The 22615-nt window shown below is 39.5% G+C and overlaps 1 protein-coding gene across 13 annotated transcripts in view; it reads left to right on the top strand.

Annotated features, from left to right (window-relative positions):
- EZH2 (enhancer of zeste 2 polycomb repressive complex 2 subunit) overlaps positions 1–22615 on the top strand; it is a 42051-nt gene that overhangs the window by 1842 nt on the left and 17594 nt on the right. For 5 of the 13 annotated variants that reach the window (XM_005862822.2, XM_014536891.1, XM_014536887.1 and 2 more), the window contains exons 3-6: positions 11425–11603; positions 14555–14671; positions 20955–21075; positions 21882–22022. In XM_005862822.2, the coding sequence (XP_005862884.1) occupies positions 11425–11603; positions 14555–14671; positions 20955–21075; positions 21882–22022 (558 nt within the window). Of the gene's footprint in view, positions 1–11424; positions 11604–14554; positions 14672–14853; positions 14939–20954; positions 21076–21881; positions 22023–22615 lie in introns of those variants that run through there. The other 8 variants (XM_005862826.2, XM_005862823.2, XM_014536888.1 and 5 more) reach the window with 3 other exon arrangements.

The raw sequence follows: 22615 nt of genomic DNA, 5'->3' as shown, positions 1-22615 counted from the left end.
CCCCAGATTGGCAAAAATGTATTTCTTGGTGTGACATGGATTTTAGTAATTAGTTTATGTGTGCCGTGAGATGAAAAAGGTTGAAAGTCGCTGATCTAAACAATGGAATTTGTTCATATTTCAATGAGTAGCCATTTTAAACATTTTTTAAAATTGATTTTAGAGAGAGGAAGGGAGAAAGAGAGAGAAACATTGATCAGCTGCCTCCTGCATGCCCCCTACTGGGAATCAAGCCCGCAGTCTGGGCATGTTCCCTGACTGGTAATTGAACCAGCAACTGTTAGTGCATGGAATGAGCTTTAACCAACTGAACCATACCAGCCAGGGCAATGAGTAGCCATTTTAAATATAATATTGTGATAATCAAGTACTACTTTGCTATTGTATGAGATCTGTGAATCTGACACACTGGCTTCGAAGACTTGTCAGCACTGTCACAGCAGCCCAGTGTGCTATAGACATGACCTCTGATGGTGTGGTAGTCTCAGTGGTGACACCTGACTTGGGATGGTTCTTAGCCATTTATGCATTTTGTCAGGTGGCTACTCTTTAAAGCTCTGACCTGCAGTTGTCTGAATATGTATGATATGCTACTAACCCTCTCACCATCTGGGACAGGTCAGGGCCTGTACATGTTGGAGGTGATGACTTATTAATGTATGAAGGGTAAGAGGGATTTTTTTCTGTGCCAGTCAGACCGTTCTTAAGGGGTTTCTAAGTAATTCTTGTAAAAGTTTGATCCGGTGACCTTTTGGAAATTTGAGGTGAAGTTTTCCTAATTTTTTTTCTTCCCTGAAAGAATAATAAATCTTATAAATTTGGAGAAATAAAGTAGAAACACCTGCAATACTTATTTTTGCCACCCATTACAAATCTCAAAATGCTATCAAAAGCCCAATTAACATTAACAATAAAAGTTATCAGCAATAATGATCTCTGGTACTATGCAAGGTACTGTGCACATGTTATTTCATTTAATCTTTATGATGGTTGTATTATGCCTTCTTCCCCAGTTGAGGAAACTGAGCCTTAGAAGAGCTAAGTCAGTTTGCTTGCTCTAATGATCTGATGTGGCCCCAGGAGAGTACATTTTGCTCAGACACATTAAAAAATTGATAAAATCTGGCCGGTGTGGTTCAGTGGTTGAGCATCAACCTGTGAACCAGGAGGTCAGGGTTCGATTCCCAGTCAGTGTACATGCCCAGATTCTGGGCTTGATCCCCAGTAGGGGTGTGTGTAGGAGGCAGCCAATCAATGATGTTTCTCTCATCTATGCTTCTATCTCTCAATTCTTCTCACTTCTCTCTAAAAATCAATAAAAACATTTTTAAAAATTAGTAAAGTTCATTATGTATAATTTCAGTTGCTCATAATATAATTTTTGGTGTTAAGCTTGCAAATACAATATATTTAAGTGAATATTTACTAATTGAAAATTTCTTTTAAGTTTATCAAATGGAGATAAATAACATTGCATGTAAAGATATTGTGAGTTTATGTGAGAAATTGTGAGAAGAAACTAGCATTTAAAAAAAATTGTTTTCTAAACTTAGTACCCCATGCCCGTTGAGAAATACAATTTCCACAGAATAGGAAGGGAAAAGGAGGGAAGTAATCCCAGCCTCAGGAATTCAATTTCTGTTGCATGGAACTCTGGCGTGGCCAGGCACTGGTGTTCTAGCTGCTCTTGATAACTGATCTGCTTCAAATGGTGTATCTTTTACTCCTCCCATCCTCACCCACTTTCAAACCATCACCCCTGACTTTTGGAAACTAAAGGTTTATATAGTTTGTGATAAGCTTTTTGGTGTTATCACAATAAATAAAATCTTAAGGGCTGGAAAGAATTTAGTCACCTTACTTTTAAGTTTGAGCCTTTCCAGCTACATAATGATTTCTTTTATATGCTCTGAAAGTTGGAGTCTGAAGTAGGTTAGAACAGGTTAAAAAAGATTTAGCCTGTTTTGCAGACTTTCTTAGTAGTAGGCTTGGCAGGGTTTTGGACTGCAGTGTTGATCCAAACACCTAGGTCTGTGGCTTTTACCGTTTGAAAGTGCTGTTGTAACATTGTTTTAATGAACTGCTCATCTTTATAAAGCTGATCCTTGGTAATCCTGTCTTCAGTTTAAAGTCTTTGCAGCATGATGATGATCCAATGACAATTTTCAGTTTTTTATGTGTCTTCTACTTTCTTCTCTTTGTACTGGTAGTTACTCTCAGTTTTACTAGTAAAGTGACTGATTTTATGGAGGCTGTTGTAGTAAAGAATGTCTGGCAAGTTTACTTTCTGATCTAATGAAGTGACTGCTGTAGATGCTGACTTCAGATCAGGGAACTCTGCAGTTGAACCTAGAGACCCATCCGTAGTATATTGTTTTCTTGATGTGCTTTTAAGATACTTTTTGGTACCTGTTTTTTGGTGTTGAGGTTACAGAACCTTAAGTTGTGTTACCTGTAGAATTTTAATATAGGATATGTGTCTATTTTTGTATTTCTTTAAAAAAATATTTTGACTCCTTGAAGACAGACTATAATAAGTATTTTATACTTATTTCCTTTGTTCTTTGGATGATCTTTTTAAGGGCCTTAAAAATGTCATTATCTACAAGCCAAGGGATGTATGCTTTAGTGCCATAATGTGTGGCTGTGGCTGTTCATCGAATGTCGTTTCCAGGTGACTTTCCTCCTTTGTCTCCTGAAGTCTGTATTATGGTAGTTATATTCTTCAGTGTGTCTGTTTTTCCAGTTTTCATGAAGAAGCTGGCTTAAGAATTACTCTTGTAGTTCTTACTAGGGCATTTCTTTTTGTCCATTTTTTGCTTAAAAAAACCCACAAGGCACTTTCCCCTTCATTGATTCTTTATATCAAGCTTTAATTACCTATAGAGATTATGACTGAAAGATGCTTGCTCAAATGATGTCTATCTTCTGGGCTAGTGGTTTGATTGGTTTTGTAATTTTAAAAATTCTGCCAATATGCATTTTTATATATTCTAGGAGAATTCTGTGTCTTGTTTACTAATGAAAAGAGTGAGAATTTTTTATGGATGTTGAAACATAGGGCTTCTTCAAAATGCTTGATATACAAGAAGCATCAGAAAGGCCTCCTAGTCCTCATATTCGTGAAGAATAAAATGTCTTTACTTTTCAATACATACAGGTTTGCTCTTCCTAGTGATATCTGAAATGATTTACAAAATATATTTTTATTGATTTCAGAGAAGAAGGGAGGGGAGAGAGAGATAGAAACATCAATAATGAGAAAGAATCATTGATTGGCTGCCTCCTGCACGCTCCCCACTGGGAATCTAGTCTGAAAACTAGGCATGTGCCCTGACCAGGAAAGGAACTGTGATCTCCTGGTTCATAGGTTGATGCTCAACCACTGAGCAATACTGGTTGGGCTGAAATTATTTTAAGTTCATCACCTATTATTTGATTTTTGTAAAAAAATTTTTTTGAGAGACTTCTATCAAAATAGCATAGAAAGTGTAAGATCTTTCATGTTTGCAATTTGGACTTAATTTTGCTGAAGGAGAAGAAAAATGTTTGTGTGTTGTTGTGTTTTGTTTTTTTTTTGTTAATCCTCACACGAGGATATTTTCCTTTTATTTTTTAAGAGAGGATGGAAGGGAGGGATGGTGGGGAGAGAGAAACATCAATGTGAGAGACACAATGATCAGTTGTCTCCTGCATAGCCCCCACCAGGGCCAGGGATTGAACCTGCAACCCAGGTATGTGTCCTTGCCTGGGTATCGAACCTGAAACACTTTATTTTTTATTTATTTATTTTTAAAAATATATTTTTATTGATTTTTCACAGAGAGGAAAGGAGAGGGATAGAGAGTTAGAAACATCAATGAGAGAGAAACATCGATCAGCTGCCTCCTGCATACCTTCTACTGGGGATGTGCCCACAACCAAGCTACATGCCCTTGGCCAGAATCGAACCTGGGACCCTTCAGTCCGCAGGCCTATGCTCTATCCACTGAGCCAAATTGGTTAGGTCGAACCTAAAACACTTTAGTGCTGGTCAGGGCTGATGACATTATTTATTAACTTGGTAATGCACTATCCTAGGTTAATTGTAAATAAATTTAGTTGCTGTTTACAAAGAAAAAATAATATGTTAGTGTATCCAGTGTATAATACTTAAATATAGTCTTACTTAAATACAGTGTTAACTTTCAACACACTAACATGCTTTCTTTCCTTTGTAAATTGCAGGATTATGGGACCAATAGGTCTAGAGCAGTGGTTCTCAACCTTGGCTGCACATTAAAATCACCTGGGAATCTTTTTAAAATCCTGATTTCTGGGCCTCATCCTCCGGAAATTCTGTTTCTTTGTTACTAATGTTGTGGCCTCACCCCATAACAGCAAAAACCTATGGTAAGATGGAGGTAATATACCCAGGATTGGACATGAGCAGGGCCAGAATATAAGTAAGCTGCATGAATGTGTGGCCAGAGTACTATGTCATTAATGATACCTGGTCAAATACATGTCTGCATGGGATTGGGGTGTCCCTTATGACTGACACCAGAAAAAAGGCTGAGCTTGGATCAAGCATGGTTGAATTGGTAAGGAGGTGCAAACTGAAATGAGCTGCTGCTGCACACTGACCTGGTAGTGATAAAGCAAAATCCTCCCAGTGGTTCAAACTTCATGCATTGCCCGTGGTCATCCATTTTGCACATAATGAGAAGTGGCCTAAAGTAAGAATATGTAAGACTCCTGGGTAGTGGCATATGGCCTGGCTGTTTCATAGGTGCCTGGAAGTAGAAATGTTGGATGAATGAGGAGAAGGCCTGTGGAAGAGGCATGTGAATGGAGCTATGGGAATGGGCACAAAGTGTGGCTATCTGAATCACATGGCGGTGTCCATCAGGTAACGTACCATCATGGAAGAGACAATAAATGACCACATAGACATGATGATTCCGTCAGTCATATCAGCTAGACTCTGCTTTTGTCCACCTAGTGGGGTCACAGAGGGCACATGCAGAGTAGCCATAGAGATGGAAGCTCTGCCTGGTGGCAAGGGTGAAGGTTCTCTTTGTGGAATTTACAGGGAGGGCTCTTACTTCACAGTGCTGACCTGGCTCCTGCTAGTGCCAAGTGCACAACATGGCAGCACAAGAGACCAACACTAAGCCCCCAATGCAGCACGATCCTGCAAAGGGACCAGCCAGCCACTCACTGGATCGTTGATTTATATTCTACCTGGATGGGCCAGTGATTCAACTTGGCTGGAATTGATACATATTCTGCTACAGATTTGCCCTTTTTGCCCACATTGACCAAAACCATTATCTGAAGGATCTGTATGGATCCTAAAAAGCATTGTCTCCGACCATGGGGCATGCCAGCATGTATATGTCTGTTGTAGACTAATGACTCCTTCCAAAATTATCCATATTGTAATCCTCAGAACTTGGAATATATTATCTTACTAGAGGCCCTGTGCACGAATTCGTGCATGGGTGGGGTCTGGCCCACCCGCCCCACTTGGGGCCAATTAGGCCTGGCTGGCCAGGGGGAGGGGCCATGGGTGGTTGGCCTACTGGCCCTGCCCCCTGGTCGAACTCCCAGTTGAGGGGACAATTTGCATATTAGCCTTTTATTATATAGGATTACATAGGATGTGGCAAAAGAGGCTTTGCAGGTGTAGTTAAGTTGAGGATCTTCAGATGGGGAGAGTATCCTGGATTATCCAGGTGGGACCAATATAATCACAAGAGTTCTTATAAGACGGTGGTTCTCAACCTTGGCTGCACATTAGAATCACCTGGGAATCTTTTTAAAATCCTGATTTCTGGGCCTCATCCTCCGGAAATTCTGTTTCTTTGTTACTAATGTTGTGGCCCCACCCCATAACAAAGAAACAATTTCCGGAGGATGAGGCCCAGAAATCAGGATTTTAAAAAGATTCCCAGGTGATTCTAATGTGCAGCCAAGGTTGAGAACCACTGGTCTAGAGTCTCCTGAGTCCTTTCAGCAGATATGGGAAGGAGCGAGGTCGCTTTTCTTATGTCTTAGAAATAAACGGATGGCTCTCCCAAGTGTCTGCTTTGACTTTCAGTCCGAACATACCTGTCCTTTCCTGGTTTCTGAAGGAACTGGTTTCTAGGTTGTTTTCTGTTACTGTTTGCTTCTCTTAACCACTTGTTGGTATTTACTTGGAGAATTTTCTTGTTAACACTGCTGATCCTTCCATGTAGCTTTTAGAATCATGCAGCCTTCCCTTACTTTCTGGCTTTCTTGTGGCTGAAATAGATGGAGCATTCTTAAATGACCATAAAGGAGGTGTTCCTTTTCTTTTGAAAGGAAACTAATCTATTAAAAGCATTTTATGCTTTTCCAAAGGGTCTTTTAACAAAAAAGGAAGGTCACTGATAATGTTTGAGTTTATATTTTAAATTTAAGATTAGGTATCTTAAGTTTAAAGAGTGGACTCTTAAAAATGTCTAGTTTATTTTGTGCAACTAATACACAAGCACAAATTGCACTTAATTTGTTGTTTTTCTCCTAGAATCTGTATATATAATTTGTGATTAAAAATTACTGGTAAATTGACTGTTACAAAGATTGTCTTTTTCCAAAACGGAATTTTGTTAGGTATTTAAAAAAAATTATATTTTTATTGATTTTAGAGAGGAAGGGAGAGGGAGAGAGAGATGGAAACATCAATGATGAGAGAATCATTGATCAGCTGCCTCCTGCACACCCCTCACTGGGGATTGAGCCCACAACCCAGGCACGTGCCCTTGACTGGAATCGAACCAGGGACCCTTCAGTCCGTAGGCTGATGCTCTATCCACTGAGCCAAACTGGTTAGGGCTTGTCAGGTATTTTAAAGGCAAACAGAGCAAGCCAAAACCAAAATAAATGCTTGTTTAGTCTGTAGTGTTAAAAAATGCTTATTGCTCTGAAGAAATAAGAAACTTCTATTAGACCTAGAAATCTGTCACAATTTAGCTTGGTAATGTAGTAAATTCACTGCTTAGAATTGTTTTTTCTTACTAGATTTTATAAAAGAATATCACTTGTACCATTTTGGGAGATTTGGCAGATTTCATGAACTACCTTGGTAACTGATGTGGCAGTTTTATACCAGCTAATGTGACTATCTGTTGGGTCAATTAAATTCTTGTTTTTCATCTTTCCAATTAAAAGGTCATTGCAAAATGATAATTGTAAAAATTCAGATAACACAGAAATATGTCATATAAGGCAAAGTCCCTGTAGTCCAATCCCTGTGACTTAGGTTCTTTGAGAGTTCTTCTGTATCTGATAACATGTTAGTAATAATGATAATACATATTTTATTTTGAGAAGTTACTCCCAGATAAAATGTGCCTGTCATTTGGGGCCATCACTTTACAGCCCCTGTTCAGTCTTTAGTCTCTTTAAGATGCCTAGTGTTGGATACTATGGATAAACCATAATTAATTACCCTATTCTTAATTGATGGGCATTTAGTTTTTATATTTTATTTTTGTAGTGTTTCAGTGAATATCTTTCATATGCATTTTTAGATCTTTTGATTAATTTTGTAGGAAAAGTTCCTAGAAATAGAATAAGGAGGTCAAGAGAATATGCATATTTAAAATTTTAATAGAGATTACCAAATTGCCCTTCAAAGGTTTCACCTTTACATTCTTACCAGCCATTTATGGGACTGTTTATGTTCCCAACATCATATGTTATCATCTACACTAATAAAAGAGAAACATGGTAATTAGTGTACGACCACTACCCTTCCCATTGGCTAATCAGCATATCCTTATGCAAATTAACTGTCAGCCGAGATGGCGGCCGGCAGCCAGGCAGCTGGAAGCAAACATGAGGCTTGCTTGCTCCAGTGACTGCAGACTCCAACGTTCCCCGCCTGACTTGCCGGCCTCTGAGTTGCAACTCTAAGCAACTATGTACTATGTTGCAAATGTAGAAGCTAAACAAAACCCCAGAAACCAGCTTTCAGCCTGCCGGGATCTCAGAGCTGAAGTTATACATTGTTTCGATTATAGAACAGCAAACAAACCAGATACGAAGCCTCAGAGCTAGAGCCAGAGCTAAAGCTGGCCCAGAATAAAATAAAAAAAGAGAAAAAAAAGGAGCGGTTGGGAGCTTCAGTCAACAACCGCCAGCCTGAAAGCAGCCCTCAGCCCCTCACCCAGACTGGCCAGGCACCCCAGTGGGGACCCCCACCCTGAAGGGGGTGTGACCAGCGGCAAACAGCAATCATCCCCTCATCCAGGCTGGCCAGGCACCCCAGTGGGGACCCCCACCCTGAAGGGGGTGTGACCAGCTGCAAACAGCCATCATCCCCTCATCCAGGCTGGCCAGGCACCCCAGTGGGGACCCCCACCCTGAAGGGGGTGTGACCAGCTGCAAACAGCCATCATCCCCTCATCCAGGCTGGCCAGGCACCCCAGTGGGGACCCCCACCCTGAAGGGGGTGTGACCAGCTGCAAACAGCCATCATCCCCTCATCCAGGCTGGCCAGGCACCCCAGTGGGGACCCCCACCCTGAAGGGGGTGTGACCAGCTGCAAACAGCCATCATCCCCTCATCCAGGCTGGCCAGGCACCCCAGTGGGGACCCCCACCCTGAAGGGGGTGTGACCAGCTGCAAACAGCCATCATCCCCTCATCCAGGCTGGCCAGGCACCCCAGTGGGGACCCCCACCCTGAAGGGGGTGTGACCAGCTGCAAACAGCCATCATCCCCTCATCCAGGCTGGCCAGGCACCCCAGTGGGGACCCCCACCCTGAAGGGGGTGTGACCAGCTGCAAACAGCCATCATCCCCTCATCCAGGCTGGCCAGGCACCCCAGTGGGGACCCCCACCCTGAAGGGGGTGTGACCAGCTGCAAACAGCCATCATCCCCTCATCCAGGCTGGCCAGGCACCCCAGTGGGGACCCCCACCCTGAAGGGGGTGTGACCAGCTGCAAACAGCCATCATCCCCTCATCCAGGCTGGCCAGGCACCCCAGTGGGGACCCCCACCCTGAAGGGGGTGTGACCAGCTGCAAACAGCCATCATCCCCTCATCCAGGCTGGCCAGGCACCCCAGTGGGGACCCCCACCCTGAAGGGGGTGTGACCGCGCACGCGGGGGGGAGGGGCCCCCCCCCCCCCCCAGTGCACAAATTTTTGTGCACCGGGCCTCTAGTCTTTTAAATATTTGTCAGTGTGATAGCCAAAAAGTTATTCCAGTTTGTTTCTTTGCCTTAATTTGATTCTTTAGTGTGGTTGAGTATCTGTCGTTTATGTTTTTTTTATGAATTGGCTTATGAATTGGCCTATTATGGTCTTGGATCTTTTGAAATTAGCTTGGATTTTTTTTCTTAAGATTTTAAGGACTTCTTGTATATTATAAATACGTAATAGTGTTTAATCATCTGTTTTGTAGGCCCTCCGCTCCCCATGTTTTGATGTTATCTCTGGTATAATTTGGTTATGCAGAAGTTTTAAATGTTTATGTAGTTAAATTAGAATTTCTTCTTTTGATTTCTTTCTTTCTTAAAGGCTTAGAAAGTCTTTTTCCACTTCAAAATTATAAATTATCTGTCTATCTTTATTTTTACTTTTGTTTTCATTTTTATATTTTATTATCATTTAACCCATCAGGAATTTCCTTTGGCATAGTGAGTGGGGATTTGATTTAAAAATTTTTTCTATTTAGCTTTATAGTTGTTTCAACACTATTTAATGAATAACCAGTGAATGATTATAAAGCAGTTATAAATCTGTTTTACAAATTGCATCCTGATTGGTGGTCACCTGAGCAGGTTTACCACTTGAGTAAGGACTGGTGCTTTTTCCCATGGGACTCCGGCTGGCTGACAGTCTTGCTTCTCTTTAACTGGGGCCTCTACTGCTCTATAGTGTTCAACCCCATGCTCACTCATGGAAGCAAGACTTCACAGGGATTGTGTTGCCACAGCTTATGAAAACCAAGGACTTGTATAATACTGTTTGTACTGTTTCTTAGTTTTTGTGGGTTTCTTGTTTGTTTGTTTTTCCATGAAGGAAATGGTCTTATTTTCCACTCAGAGGACTGTTATTGGGTTAGGTACTTGAGTTTGCATGAAATGGATGAACATGGCTCTGTTACTTGCTTCATGTTTTTTGTTGAGTTTTTTTGTAGTTTTATCAACTTATGTCCTGTGACTATTGTTCTGTTTCTGATCTCCAGTATTTTAACAAAACTGCAGATTATGAGGAGGTGATATACCCCAATAGCCCCCTTCAGACCCAGATTCCATTGGGTTTTAACAGTTAATATATTCACTAGGTGTACATATTTATGATCTCTTTCATTGAGGATCAGGTGTCTGAAGTTAGGATGCAGAAAAGAGCTTTAAGTGTCTAAACTTCCTGAGTTTGTATTCCAAATGTTATGTGTTCTATGTTAAATGCTACATATGGCTTCCCCTCTCACCCCCCAGAAGTGTAAGAACTGACACTTATAGGACATCTATCATGCTTATGTGAACTCGGGGGCAAGAGTCTTAATGCTGCAGGGTAGAGGTTGTCTCCCCAGCCAGATGGTTCTGCAACATAAATATTTAATAACAAAATAGAAATAATTTACACTCTGGAGTGAACCACTCCTTAATTCCTTAGCTCCAACAGCTTTTAATTAGTTGTTTGTATTAAATGCATCCGTGTTGATCAGGATTTTTTCTTTGAATTTTTATTTCTGACACTCTCCTGCTGGAGCCAGTCATCTCCATGATTCATCTTCTCCTAATCACCCTCCTAACCTGGTTATGAATCACTTACTATCGAGCCTCTCTTAACTTTATCCAAACTTGATTTTACCTCATTATAGTTTTTCCTTCAGCACTTCTTTCACGTAAAGCAGTCTGAAATTAAGTTCCATACACCAGCATTTCATTACAAGGGTTGGCGAATTTAAAATGTGGGTGTGTTATCTTCATTCTGATCGTGAAGAAAATGGATAGTTTCAGAAATCATGCTCAGCTTTTCTCTAGAGTTGGATGGCAGCTGATGCTTCCTCCTGACCTGTTCTTTCCTGCACTTTAGATGTGAGGTGTTTCCTTATTGTTTTACTTGGAAAAGCTAAAAGATATTAGACAATATCAACAGTTTATTGTATATCTGGTGTGAATCAAATGGACCAACCAGTATCCAAGAATATTTTTAACTTGGCTAACTGACTGTATTTCTTCCCCTACTACACGGAAGTCGAACTTAACCCTTCTGATGTTAAAGATTGTTCAGAGACTGGATGGCTATGGCCATTGTGCTTTAGGATGTTTCACTGTAAGATGGGGAGTCATCTACCTCATAGGGTAGTGGTGAGTTTTAAAGAAGTTAACTTTGGTAAAGTCTCTAGCACAGTGCTTGGCACATAGTAGGGTGTGTTAATTTCTTTCCCTTCCCTGCAGGCCATTCACCTGCTCTTCCCTCTACGATTTTCCATAACACAGTTTTTACTTGGAACCAGCCTTCTGCCAAGAGTCTCAGTTTGGTTGTGTACTCCTACAACTCCTATTTTTGGCTTGACTTCCCTCTCCAGCTCCCAGTGGTCCAGCCACACAGTCGCCTATTGTACCAGCTGGTTGATGTAAGTCTATCCATCCTCAGAGGAACCTGGTTACTTACCAGTAAGCTGTGTTTCTTTGAAAATGTAGCATCCTTGATAATTAATGTATTTTCTTCTTTATCATTGATGATGAATCATTTTTGATAACTTCCTTGTGTGATTCTCTAGTTGGAACTAGAATTAGAGAGTTCAATTTGTTGACATAGGTGGTCTCCTAGTGAGCTCCTGAGTCTAGGACACATGACTCTTGATCAGGTAAAATGCTGTGGAGATTCATGAGGTCAAAATCCTTTTGACAACTCTGAGTGATAGGAGGCTTAAGTATATAGCTGTCAAGGATGATACATTTTCAAAGAAAAATAGTTACTGATAAGTAAGTGGGATTTTTGAGTAATTTTCCTATAAGTCAATAAGTAAGAATTCCCAAACTTGTTTTTTACTAACAAATGCTTTTGCATTTGAATATTATTTCATAAATGAAAGGAATATGGATATTAGTTAAGGTTGAAAGTTAAAGAATGGGATAGGTTTCTGGAGATACTATGTAGATAATGAGGTGGTATAGACCTTTAGTTTTCTAAACAGATAGTTTCTTATCTTTAAAGAGAAATTTGAAATTGAAATCTCCATTAGGAAGAATCAGCAAGTGCATTCCAGAAACATTTCTTGAGTGCTTACTCTTTTTTGAGACACTGTGCTGAGTATTGTTGTGAGACAGAGGGGTAAAGCCATACTCTGCCTCCCCTGCTCTGCCCTCAGAGAGCTCGGCAACTCTCTTATGATTTGTATTGTATTGAGATGATGGCTCATGGGAGTATGACAGGTGTGGGTGGAGGTAGTACTGAGTACTTACCCTTTGCTGTCTTATTTCTGTGCTTTTGTCAGTTCTTTCTGTTCATGGGAAAACTTAGCTGACCTCGTTTAGTAGACCCAGAGCATTTTCTACATGGCCAGAGCAAATAGATGAAACAGAGCCAACGAACGTCACTCCCACTTAGTAGTTGAATAGAATATTCGGCTGTCTAACCTTAAGTGTGACCTTGGATTTAGATGTGAAAGCCGGCAAATAAGTCAGAGTTGGAGAGGCAACCACTCCCCCTTAACACGCCCCCCTCCCACTCGCCAGGCTTTACAGGGTGCTAATCTTCAGAATTACCTCTGCCAAGTGTAGAATAAAAATAAAAAACTGTAATTGTTTTGCAAGAAATAAAGATTATTCTGTACTTAAATTCATTGGACAGTGTATAATACTTGCCCCAAAGTTACTGGCTTAGGCTGTCCTACTTAGGAAGGAAGGGAGACTTGGTAGTGACAGGAATAAGAGGAGGGTGCTGGGGGAGGAGAGGCAGTGTAGCACCCACTGCACGCTGTAACAGTGATGAAGCTCTTGGGTGCTGGAATCTTTCATCCTAGTTTGGTAATTTACTGACTTTCTGACTAAGCCAATTATTTAACATCTCTGAACCTCTGTCCTCATTTGTGAAGTTGTGAAGGTAAAGGCCGAGATGAAAGTGGTTAAGATGTCTATAAAGCACTTAGCACAGTGCCTGCAACATAGTACGTGCTCAATAAATGTTGACCATTGTTATTATTGGATTATTGGACGGATGGATGAAGAATTGTATCAGAGGCTAAAGAGTGGAACAGGAAAGAATTGTGGGTTTTGGAGTACTAGTAAACTGTTCACACCTTATTTATTTGAGCTATGAGCTTTTTAGTGTTATTATCTTTATCTTTGCCCTTTTGGAAAGCAAATTCATGGATTAATCACTGTCACAGTTCTTCCTGGGGCCTTTCAGTCCGAGGCTGACACTCTGTCCACTAAGGCATGCTCTATTTTCCATTGATTATCGATTATGAATGTGTGTCCAGAGTGTTTTTGAGAAGGCTCTGGAGACCTGATAATTGGGTAAAGGTACTCTAAGAAGAGTTGGATTTCTTAGGATGGAAAGTGCTGTGGTTGGGCACAGATTATTATCACATTTCATAGAATTAAAGATGCAAACTTTTTAACATTTTAACATCTGAAATCATCATGCACTTTAGAAATGCTGTGATAAGAAAGCATTATGTTATAGTTTAACTGGGGCATTATTTTCTTAGTGATACAGAAGATACTAAAATGGATGTCATCATGGATTGGATGAAATACCAATTTCAGGGAATATAGGCACTTAACTATTATAGATATTTGGTATCATGGCAATATGTGCAGGGGCTCCAGAGTCAGACTTTCTGGGTTTAAATTCTAGCCCTATCTGTGTGACTTTGAGCCAGTTATTTATCCTTTCTTTACCTTCCTTTTCTCACCTGTAAAATGAAGATTAAGGACAGTCTCCATCTTACAATATTGTAATGAGGACTAAATATGATCAGACGTGTGTAATATAGCGCCTAGCACATACAAAGTTAATAACATAGCTATTATTATTAATAGTTTAGAGATTATACTTTGCAGAGTTGATATGAATCCATTTAGTTGTGATTGAAATGCAGATCTAGTACCCTTTAATGTTTGTGTATCAACTGATAATTCAGCAAATGACACCTGGGCTTTTAAAAAGGGAAGATAAAGATAAGCGGCTAACAAGTTTCCATATTCTTATTAAGTAAGATTTCAGTGGCATATTTGGTATCTATATTATTATTCCATGTGGTTGAGGTGTGGAAGAAATTTTGAGCAGTTAATAGAAAGCTAATATAAATACAATTTTTGATCGGTAAGTATGGGAAGGGGTGGAGGGCTTTAAAATTTTGTAAAAGGCGAAGCTTTTTTCCCTCCACCCTGAGTAAAAGAGGAGATAATCCTTCTTGGTTTTTATGAACTTTACTGTCTTAGGTAAAGACAGTAACTTAAAAATTTTTAAATTTCCTTTTAAAATTATGTAAAATGGTAGCATCCCTTTATAATATGATTGCTACAGCTGCAGATTGTCTTATTCTCATGAGTCATTTTATTTTTTCTGTTCTAGTGTTCGGTGACCAGTGACTTGGATTTTCCAACACAAGTCATCCCATTAAAGACTCTGAATGCAGTTGCCTCAGTACCCATAATGTACTCTTGGTCTCCTCTACAGCAGAATTTCATGGTATGTAAATAATTTATCTTCTGCTAATTTATAATCACTATTTTAAATAAATAGTATAGGTGATTTTCTCATCAAGGTGAGTCAAGATAATATGAGTAAAAATGCTATGAAAATAGCAGCACTCAGAGTGATGTTTTTTAACTGATACTTTGCAATGTTGCTCTTTTCCTGCTCCTTTCTAGTTAAAATATTCTTCAGAGGAAAAGTGTTAAGCAAAAACAATACCTGGGATTCAAAGATGAAGTCTATAGTTCTTAGCTTGAAGAGGTTAGTCTGACTAGGAGGTTTTGTTAATTGAGAACTTATTTAAAACAATTTTAGGCAGCATGTTATTAAATGATAATGTACACTACGGAATATTCTCACAGCTTATAAAAACACAATCACGTTTCCACAGATAACATTGGCCCAATAGCGTTTGTAATGAAATGCTAGCACAGTCAAACTTCAGTTCCCGAATGTCTCCCATCTCAAACAATTCAGTTCTTGACCAAGTTGTTCACCGAAAAATGTCTTGGTTTTGTTGGTTCTCTACCTGACAAGCCTTTCATGCTGATACATCAGCCTGACAAAAAGCATCTCTCAGGCCACAAAGCCTCGCATTGTTAACATCTCAGGAAATTGTGCTGTGAATATTTTTTGTTTATGTGTGTTATTTCTTTTGTTGCTGGTGAAATGTACTATTAACACAATTTTAAAACATAAGGAGCCTGGCCCGTGGGGCTTCATGGTTGAGTGTCAACCCATTACCAGGAGGTCACTGGTTCAATTCCTGATCAGGGCACATGCATAGGTGTGGGCTTAATCCCAGGTAGGGAGTGTGCAGGAGGCAAATTGTTGATGTTTGTCTCTCATTGATACTTCTATCTTTCTCTCTCTCAAAATTAAAACACACACACACACACACACACACACACGTATATGTGTTTAGAATGTTTTTTTTTTTAACCCCTATGGTCTGTGTCCACAGGTATTGCATATGGGATCCTTGGTTAATCTCTTCCCACCTGCCCCCTCTCGTCGTCCCCCCCCCAAATTCGTCAGCCTGTTCCATTTTTCCATGCGTCATTCTATTTTATTCATCAATTTATTCTGTTCATCAGATTTCTTCTTTGTTTATTTTGATTTTTAGATTCAATTATTGATAGACATGTATTTATTGCCATTTTATTGTTCATTTTTTTGTTGTTCTTCTTCCTTTTCTTGAAGAATACCCTTCAACATTTCATGTACTACTGGTTTGGTGCTGATGAACTCCTTTAGCTTTTTCTTCTGTGAAGCTCTTTATCTGACCTTCAATTCTAAATGATAGTGCTGGGTAGTAGAGTAATCTTGGTTGTAAGTCCTTGCTATTCATCACTTTGAGTATTTCTTGCCACTCCCTTCTGGCCTGCAAAGTTTCTGTTGAGAAATCAGCTGACAGTCATATGGGCTTTCCCTTGTAGGTAAGTAACTAACTGCTTTTCTCTTGCTGCTTTTAAGATTCTCTCTTTGTCTTTAACCCTTGGCATTTTAATTATGATGTATCTTGGTGTGGTCCTTTTTGGGTTTCTCTTGTTTAGTACTCTCTGTTTCCTGGACTTGTAAGTCTATTTCTTTCACCAGGTAGGGGAAGTTTTCTGTCATTATTTCTTCAAATAGGTTTTCAATATCTTGCTTTTTCTCTTCTCCTTCTGACATCCCTCCCATAATGCAAATGTTAGTATGCTTGAAGTTGTCCCAGAGGTTCTTTACACTACTATCTTCATATTTTTGGGTTCTTTTTGTTTTTGTTTTTTTTTAAAAATATTTTTATTGATTTCAGAGAGGAAGGGAGGAGAGAGAGATAGAAACATCAATGATGAGAGAGAATCATTGATCAGAGGCCAGGCCCACAACCCAGGCATGTGCCTTTGGCCGGAATCAAACCTGGGACCCTTCAGTCCGCAGGCCGACGCTCTATCTTTCCACTGTGCCAAACCGGCCAGGGCGCTTTTTGTTTTTCTGATTGGTCTTTTTTGCCTCCTCATATTCCAAATCGTTGATTTGTTTCTCAGAATCATCTAATGTTGAATCCTTGTAAATTATTCTTTTAAAAGATATTTTTTTATTGATTTCAGAGAGGAAGGGAGAGGGAGAGAGAGAGAAACATTAATGATGAGAGAGAACCATTGATCGGCTGTTTCCTGCACTCTCCCTACAGGGGATGGAGCCTGAAACCCGGGCCTGTGCCCTTGACCAGAATTGAACCCAGGACCCTTCAGTCCGCAGGCCAATGCTCTATCCACTGAACCAAATCAGCTAGGGCTGTAAATTATTCTTTATTTCAGTTAGTGTATGCTTAATTGCTGACTGGTCCTTTTTCATGTCTTTGAAATTCTCCCTAAGATCCTTGAAAGTCTTACTAAGTCCCTTAATGCTCTCATTAATTCCCTTGACGCTCTCCTTAAGATCCTTAAGTAACCTTATAGCCATTGTTTTGAACTCCATATCCAGTAGTTTGCCTGCTTCCATTCCTTTCATTTGTGACATGTTTCTTTGTCTCCTCATTTTGGCTGCTTCCCTGTGTTTGTTTCAATGTACTAGGTAGAGCTTTTAAATCTCCTGGAATTGGTAGAGTGGCCTTGTGTAGTAGGTGTCTTGTAGGGCCCAATGGCTTAGTCTCCCCAATTACCTGAGCTGGGCCCTCTAGGTGTGCACCCCCCTGTGTGGGCTATGTGCACAGTCTTGTTGTAGTTGAGCCTTGATTGCTGTTGGTATCACTGGGAGGAATTGACCTCCAGGCCAATTGGCTGTGAGGACCTGTGTCTATAGTGGAAGAACAGCAGTGCAGGAAACATCCCTATGGAGCAGGACGTGTTTCAGTGGGGCTTTGGTGCTCACTGAATCTGGCCCTTGAGTGTGTTGTTTGTGGATGTGTAGAGTTGTAATCTGGTATGGTCTCAAGTTGTCCACCAGGTGCACTGACTCTGGGGCCTCCTGGGAGGTGCAAAATCAGCCACTGCTTGGGGCCACCCGGCAGGAGCTACAGAGAGATCTGTAGATGGCTGCTACTTGTATTGGGCTTGGAAGTGCCCAGGTGAGGCCAACTGGTAAAGTAAGGCAGGCTGGTGCTAGTGCCGGGTCTTGGACCTTTTATTGATACATTTGGGGCACACTGGCTCCAGCTATTGCTTGTTTAAGAGATTTTAGCAAAGTCTGAAGCCTGAGCCAGTTCAGGCTATTCATATGGAAGAGCCACTGCAAATAGTAGGGCTGCAAATTGGATGGGTGGGGTCTCAGGGAATCTCCAGGGCAGAGTGAACAGTGTGGGCCATGCTGATGGAAACTCAGATATAGCTGCCAGTCAACTCTGTGATTGGGGAGGTCCAAGCACAGGAACAGTGACCCCTGTGAGCACCCTTGTTTGGGAGAAAGCCCCCAACCCCCCCGAGTTTCTCCTTGATGCCAGACAGTCTACAATCCCCAGCTGGTTTTTGCCACCTGAAGTTATGGGGGACTTCTCTTCCCAGCTCTGGAACTCTGGGCTGGGGGTCTGCTATGGGGCTGGGACCCCTTGCCACTCACAGTGGGCCTCTGCAGCCGAGATATCCCTCCCAATTAAAAAAATGGCATACGTGGGTGTTGGACCTGTTCTGCGCCTCCGCCCCTCCTACCAGTTTTAATGTGCTTTCTTCTTTACTTCTCTAGTTGTAGGACTTCCATTCAGCCAGATTTCAGGTGGTTCTGAATGATGGTTCTGTATTTTAGTTATAATTTTGATGCGGTTGTGGGAGGCAGCGAGTACAGGTGTTTACCTATGCTGCCATCTTGGTTCCAATCAATAAAACCATAATAATAAAAAAAATAAGACATAGCCTGGCTGGCGTGGCTCAGAGGTTGAGCATTGACCTATGAACCAGGAGGTGGCAGTTCAATTCCCAGTCAGGGCATATGCCTGGTTTGCAGGCTTGATCCCCAGAATGGGTGTGTAGGAGGCAGGCAGGCAGCCAATCAATGATTCTTTCTCATCATTGATGTTTCTATCCCTTCCTCTCTGAAATCAATAAAAACATATTAAACACATGATGAAGCCATCAAGAGTGCTAAAGTTGCTAAGGGTATGAAAGAAACAATGATCATAGGCAATTGAAGACGTAGAAAAGCTGTAGTTGATTTGGATAAACAAGAACCAGTTAGCTGGAGATAGCATTTCAGTGACAGCATTTCGGAGGCAGTGATATGTGAGTAAGCGAAGGTGCTGCTTGCTGACTTCCTGAAAGATACCTCTGGAACGAGTGCTGAAAGTGATTTGTTTAGGGAGTGGGTTGATAAATTTAAGAAAAGAAGTGTTTGCTTATAGAGTAAACAGTACATTAGATATGTTCTGTATATAAGAAATGTTAAAACGGAATAATTTGGGGGTCTAGAACGAATTAATTCAATTTACAGGATTTCTAATGGGGAAAAAAAGATTTAGTTCTTGAACAAATCGCTTCTTGAACAGCCTTCTAGAATGAATTAAGTTCAATAACAGGTTCCACTATTTCTTGATAGAAGCAGGATGAAGGAAGATGGCACAAAAGAGAAACTTTGAGTGTGCATTCTTGACTTGTGTCATTCAATAAAAATATATAATTTTATTAACTTGATATATAAAGTAGTATAGTTTTATTATTTGATATATAAAATAGTAAGGGCAATAAAATTTGATGGAAGTCGTTGGTGAGCCTAGTTTAGAGAATTGCTTATGTTTCCAATGTTTTTAATAACTTAAAGATTTCATAGTGGAGGGTTAAAGGCAAACTTCATATACTCTTCTACAATTGCATAAATTTGTGTGATTAAGGCTTGATTCAAAAACATTTAGTTTGAGAATCATATCACAAGAGGGAAGTTTCATATTTTCATACACTGAAATTCTTAAAGAATACTGTTTAAAGTTGCCAATATATACTATTTATGGATCATACATGTGTTTTGCTGAATACTGACCAAAGTAGATTAGGCAGGTTATCTTTATTATGCTAGGGTATGTTTTGGGGACAAGACTGTGTAGATATAATTGAGAAGACAAAAGAGCCATTGTCACTTAATTTTTGCTTGCATCGAAAAAATGAATCCACCTAGTTTAAATGGGATTAGTGCAAGTGAGATGCAATGAAAACTGGACTCTGTAGTTGTACACAAACTTGATCTGAATAGATCAGTACATTAAAATTTAAATTTTCATTTTACCTCCCATATGCATAGTTTCTACCAATTTCCCTTTTCTCTAAGGTATGAAGTCTGCACTTGTCCTAAGTTTGTTATCAAGGGTTTATTGGAAAATTTTGCCTTTCTTTGTATTTCCTGACCATTACTGTGTCTCATGGCCTATTGATCATGATCCCAGCCTAAGGCACCTTACACTTTATATAGCTGCCATGACCTCCTGTCAGCCTGTCCTTTCAGTTTATCAGAATTATCTTTCTAAAATTTTGTTATCAGCACCCTGTTCAAAGGCCCAAGACTTAGACCTATCCTCACTTTAGTGTCCTTAAATATGGACTTCAGAACCCTCTAGTCTTTATCTGTAATTACTGTCTTTTTTATTCTTCATTGAAAATTCTCTTTCTCCCAATTGTCAGCTTTCTGTGCTTTGTATTCTTAAGTATTACATTATCTCTTAACTTTCCTTTGATTGCTAAGCTAGCACCCTCTTCTTCCCTGTTGTCTTTCAAACCTTGGTATAAACCCATCTTGTCATCTTCATTAGCATTATCAATTTTGATATGCATCCTGTTCATCTCAGTATTGAAATATTTTTTATTGTAGAATGTTCTTATTTTATGTAAATGAGTAAATCCTTTTGGCATAACTTTAATGGATATATATCAATACTCTATTATACATCCCTAGAATTTTACATTGAATGTCTTCCAATTACTAGACCAAATGAAATTTAGAAACCCTTATGTTAGTTTTTTTTAAGGTATGGTTATTTATAGTTCATTTTGGTAAACCGTATTTCATCAATTCCACTTAACGTCAGATATAGGAATATATACATAAAATAATGGGAAATTTTAATGTTTGGTGACATGTTAGAGTAGGTAAATACAGTATTTTTCCTTAAATTTGTTTCTCTGTTACGCTTATTTGTAAGAGGGATCTTTTACTTATAGTTTTTAGAGTTTGCTATCTATTATTTTAGGTCTGGAGAACTGGGTAAAGACATCTGCTTATGAAAAAAATTGCTGTATTTTAGTTATTACATTATTTTAAAAATTTTGGTACTTAAGATAAGGCTGCTTTTAAATTTATTATTTTTTAAACTTTTTAGGTAGAAGATGAAACTGTTTTACATAACATTCCTTATATGGGGGATGAAGTTTTAGACCAGGATGGGACTTTCATTGAAGAATTAATAAAAAATTATGATGGAAAAGTACACGGGGATAGAGGTGAGCCATGGGTTTATTCTCTTGGAAAAGGGGGCTAAAGAACTGAGAAATACTTTGATTTATTTTTTTCAGCATAGATATGAAAAAGATTTTTAAATATTAAGTTTTATGCTGGATTGGCCTGGCTCACAAGCCTAAAATTTTTAGAGTTTTCTTTAATTTTAAATTGAAGGACCATGTTTGCCACATGAAAATTATGCATAGTTGGTTATAGCAAATTATGTTAATAACATGTAAATTAAATAGAATTATTTGAATATATATATATTTTAAGATTCTTTACCAGTAAAATTAATTAGAACAAGGCTCTGCTTATGTGACATGGGCTCCAAAAAGCTCTACACTCTAAAATACCTTCCCACCAGGCTGCTGCAGTACCTGAAATTCTATCATTACAATCATGGCTTTGGTGTTTTGTGTCCAGCAAACTGCTAATTTGTCTGGCAGGATGGTGATAGGTGTAACATCGTCAGTTGTTCTCATTATTAGTGGAAAGCAAGGTCTCTTGGTACATTGCTTTGGAGGAGGCCAAGGCCACAATTAGTTTCTAGAGAATTAGTTACAGTAGAGACCCTGGAAACTTTTGGGGGATGGATGATTAAAGAGAAAATTACAGGTGTTGAAGGTAAATTCTGTTCCTAACTTTGCCTTAGGTGAGTCCTGAAAAGGATCCCCCCCCTCATTTAATAATGTTATAATGCTGATTGGCGGGCTCTGACTATTCCAAATCAGAAAAGGCATATGTAAACTTTTGTCATTACCACTCTTCTCTGTATATTTCTGATATTTGACTTGGTGAATTTCAGAATGTGGGTTTATAAATGATGAAATTTTTGTGGAGTTGGTGAATGCTCTTGGCCAGTACAATGATGATGATGATGACGATGATGGAGATGATCCCGATGAAGGAGAAGAAAAACAGAAAGATCTGGAGGAGAACAGAGATGGTATGTCTGTTAGGATTGTGTGTAGCCATTACAGCATCTTTCAAAAACAATAGAGTACAAGTAGATTGTCATTCCTTTTTTTGTTTGTTGTTAAAAATTACATCGATAACAGTATAATCAAAATTAGAATGTTATTTGTAACATTTCATTCTGTACTTGAGTGTCTTTATTTCCTTTGGCTAACATAAATATTTATTTGGTTTTGGGTTTCACTGGGCAGTCATAATCATCATCAGATAACATGCTGATCTCTTCTTTGTACAAGTAGTGATCACTTTATATTCACTAGCTCATTGGATCCTCATAATGCTCCACAGGTGGATCTGTCTCATAGTGGAGGAGTTAGGAGGTTTAATGCTGTGAAGTAACTTATTAAGTTCACACTCTAGGGAAGAACAGTTCAGACACCATAAACGGTAACCAGCTGTGAGGACTTCATACCTGAGAAACAGAGGCCCAGTCAGAGCCAGGAGTTGTTGGAGACTTGGCAAAGCTCATTATTTAAGATAACATAGAAGGATTTGGGGGAAAACTTCAGTTTCAAAGAAGCATAAACTTTTTATAACGGACACCTTAGTGATCATCTAGTTCAG

The sequence above is a fragment of the Myotis brandtii genome, unplaced genomic scaffold (assembly GCF_000412655.1).
Source record: "Myotis brandtii unplaced genomic scaffold, ASM41265v1 scaffold168, whole genome shotgun sequence".
Taxonomy (NCBI): Eukaryota; Metazoa; Chordata; class Mammalia; order Chiroptera; family Vespertilionidae; genus Myotis; species Myotis brandtii.
This window is presented reverse-complemented; position numbering and strand designations above follow the sequence as displayed.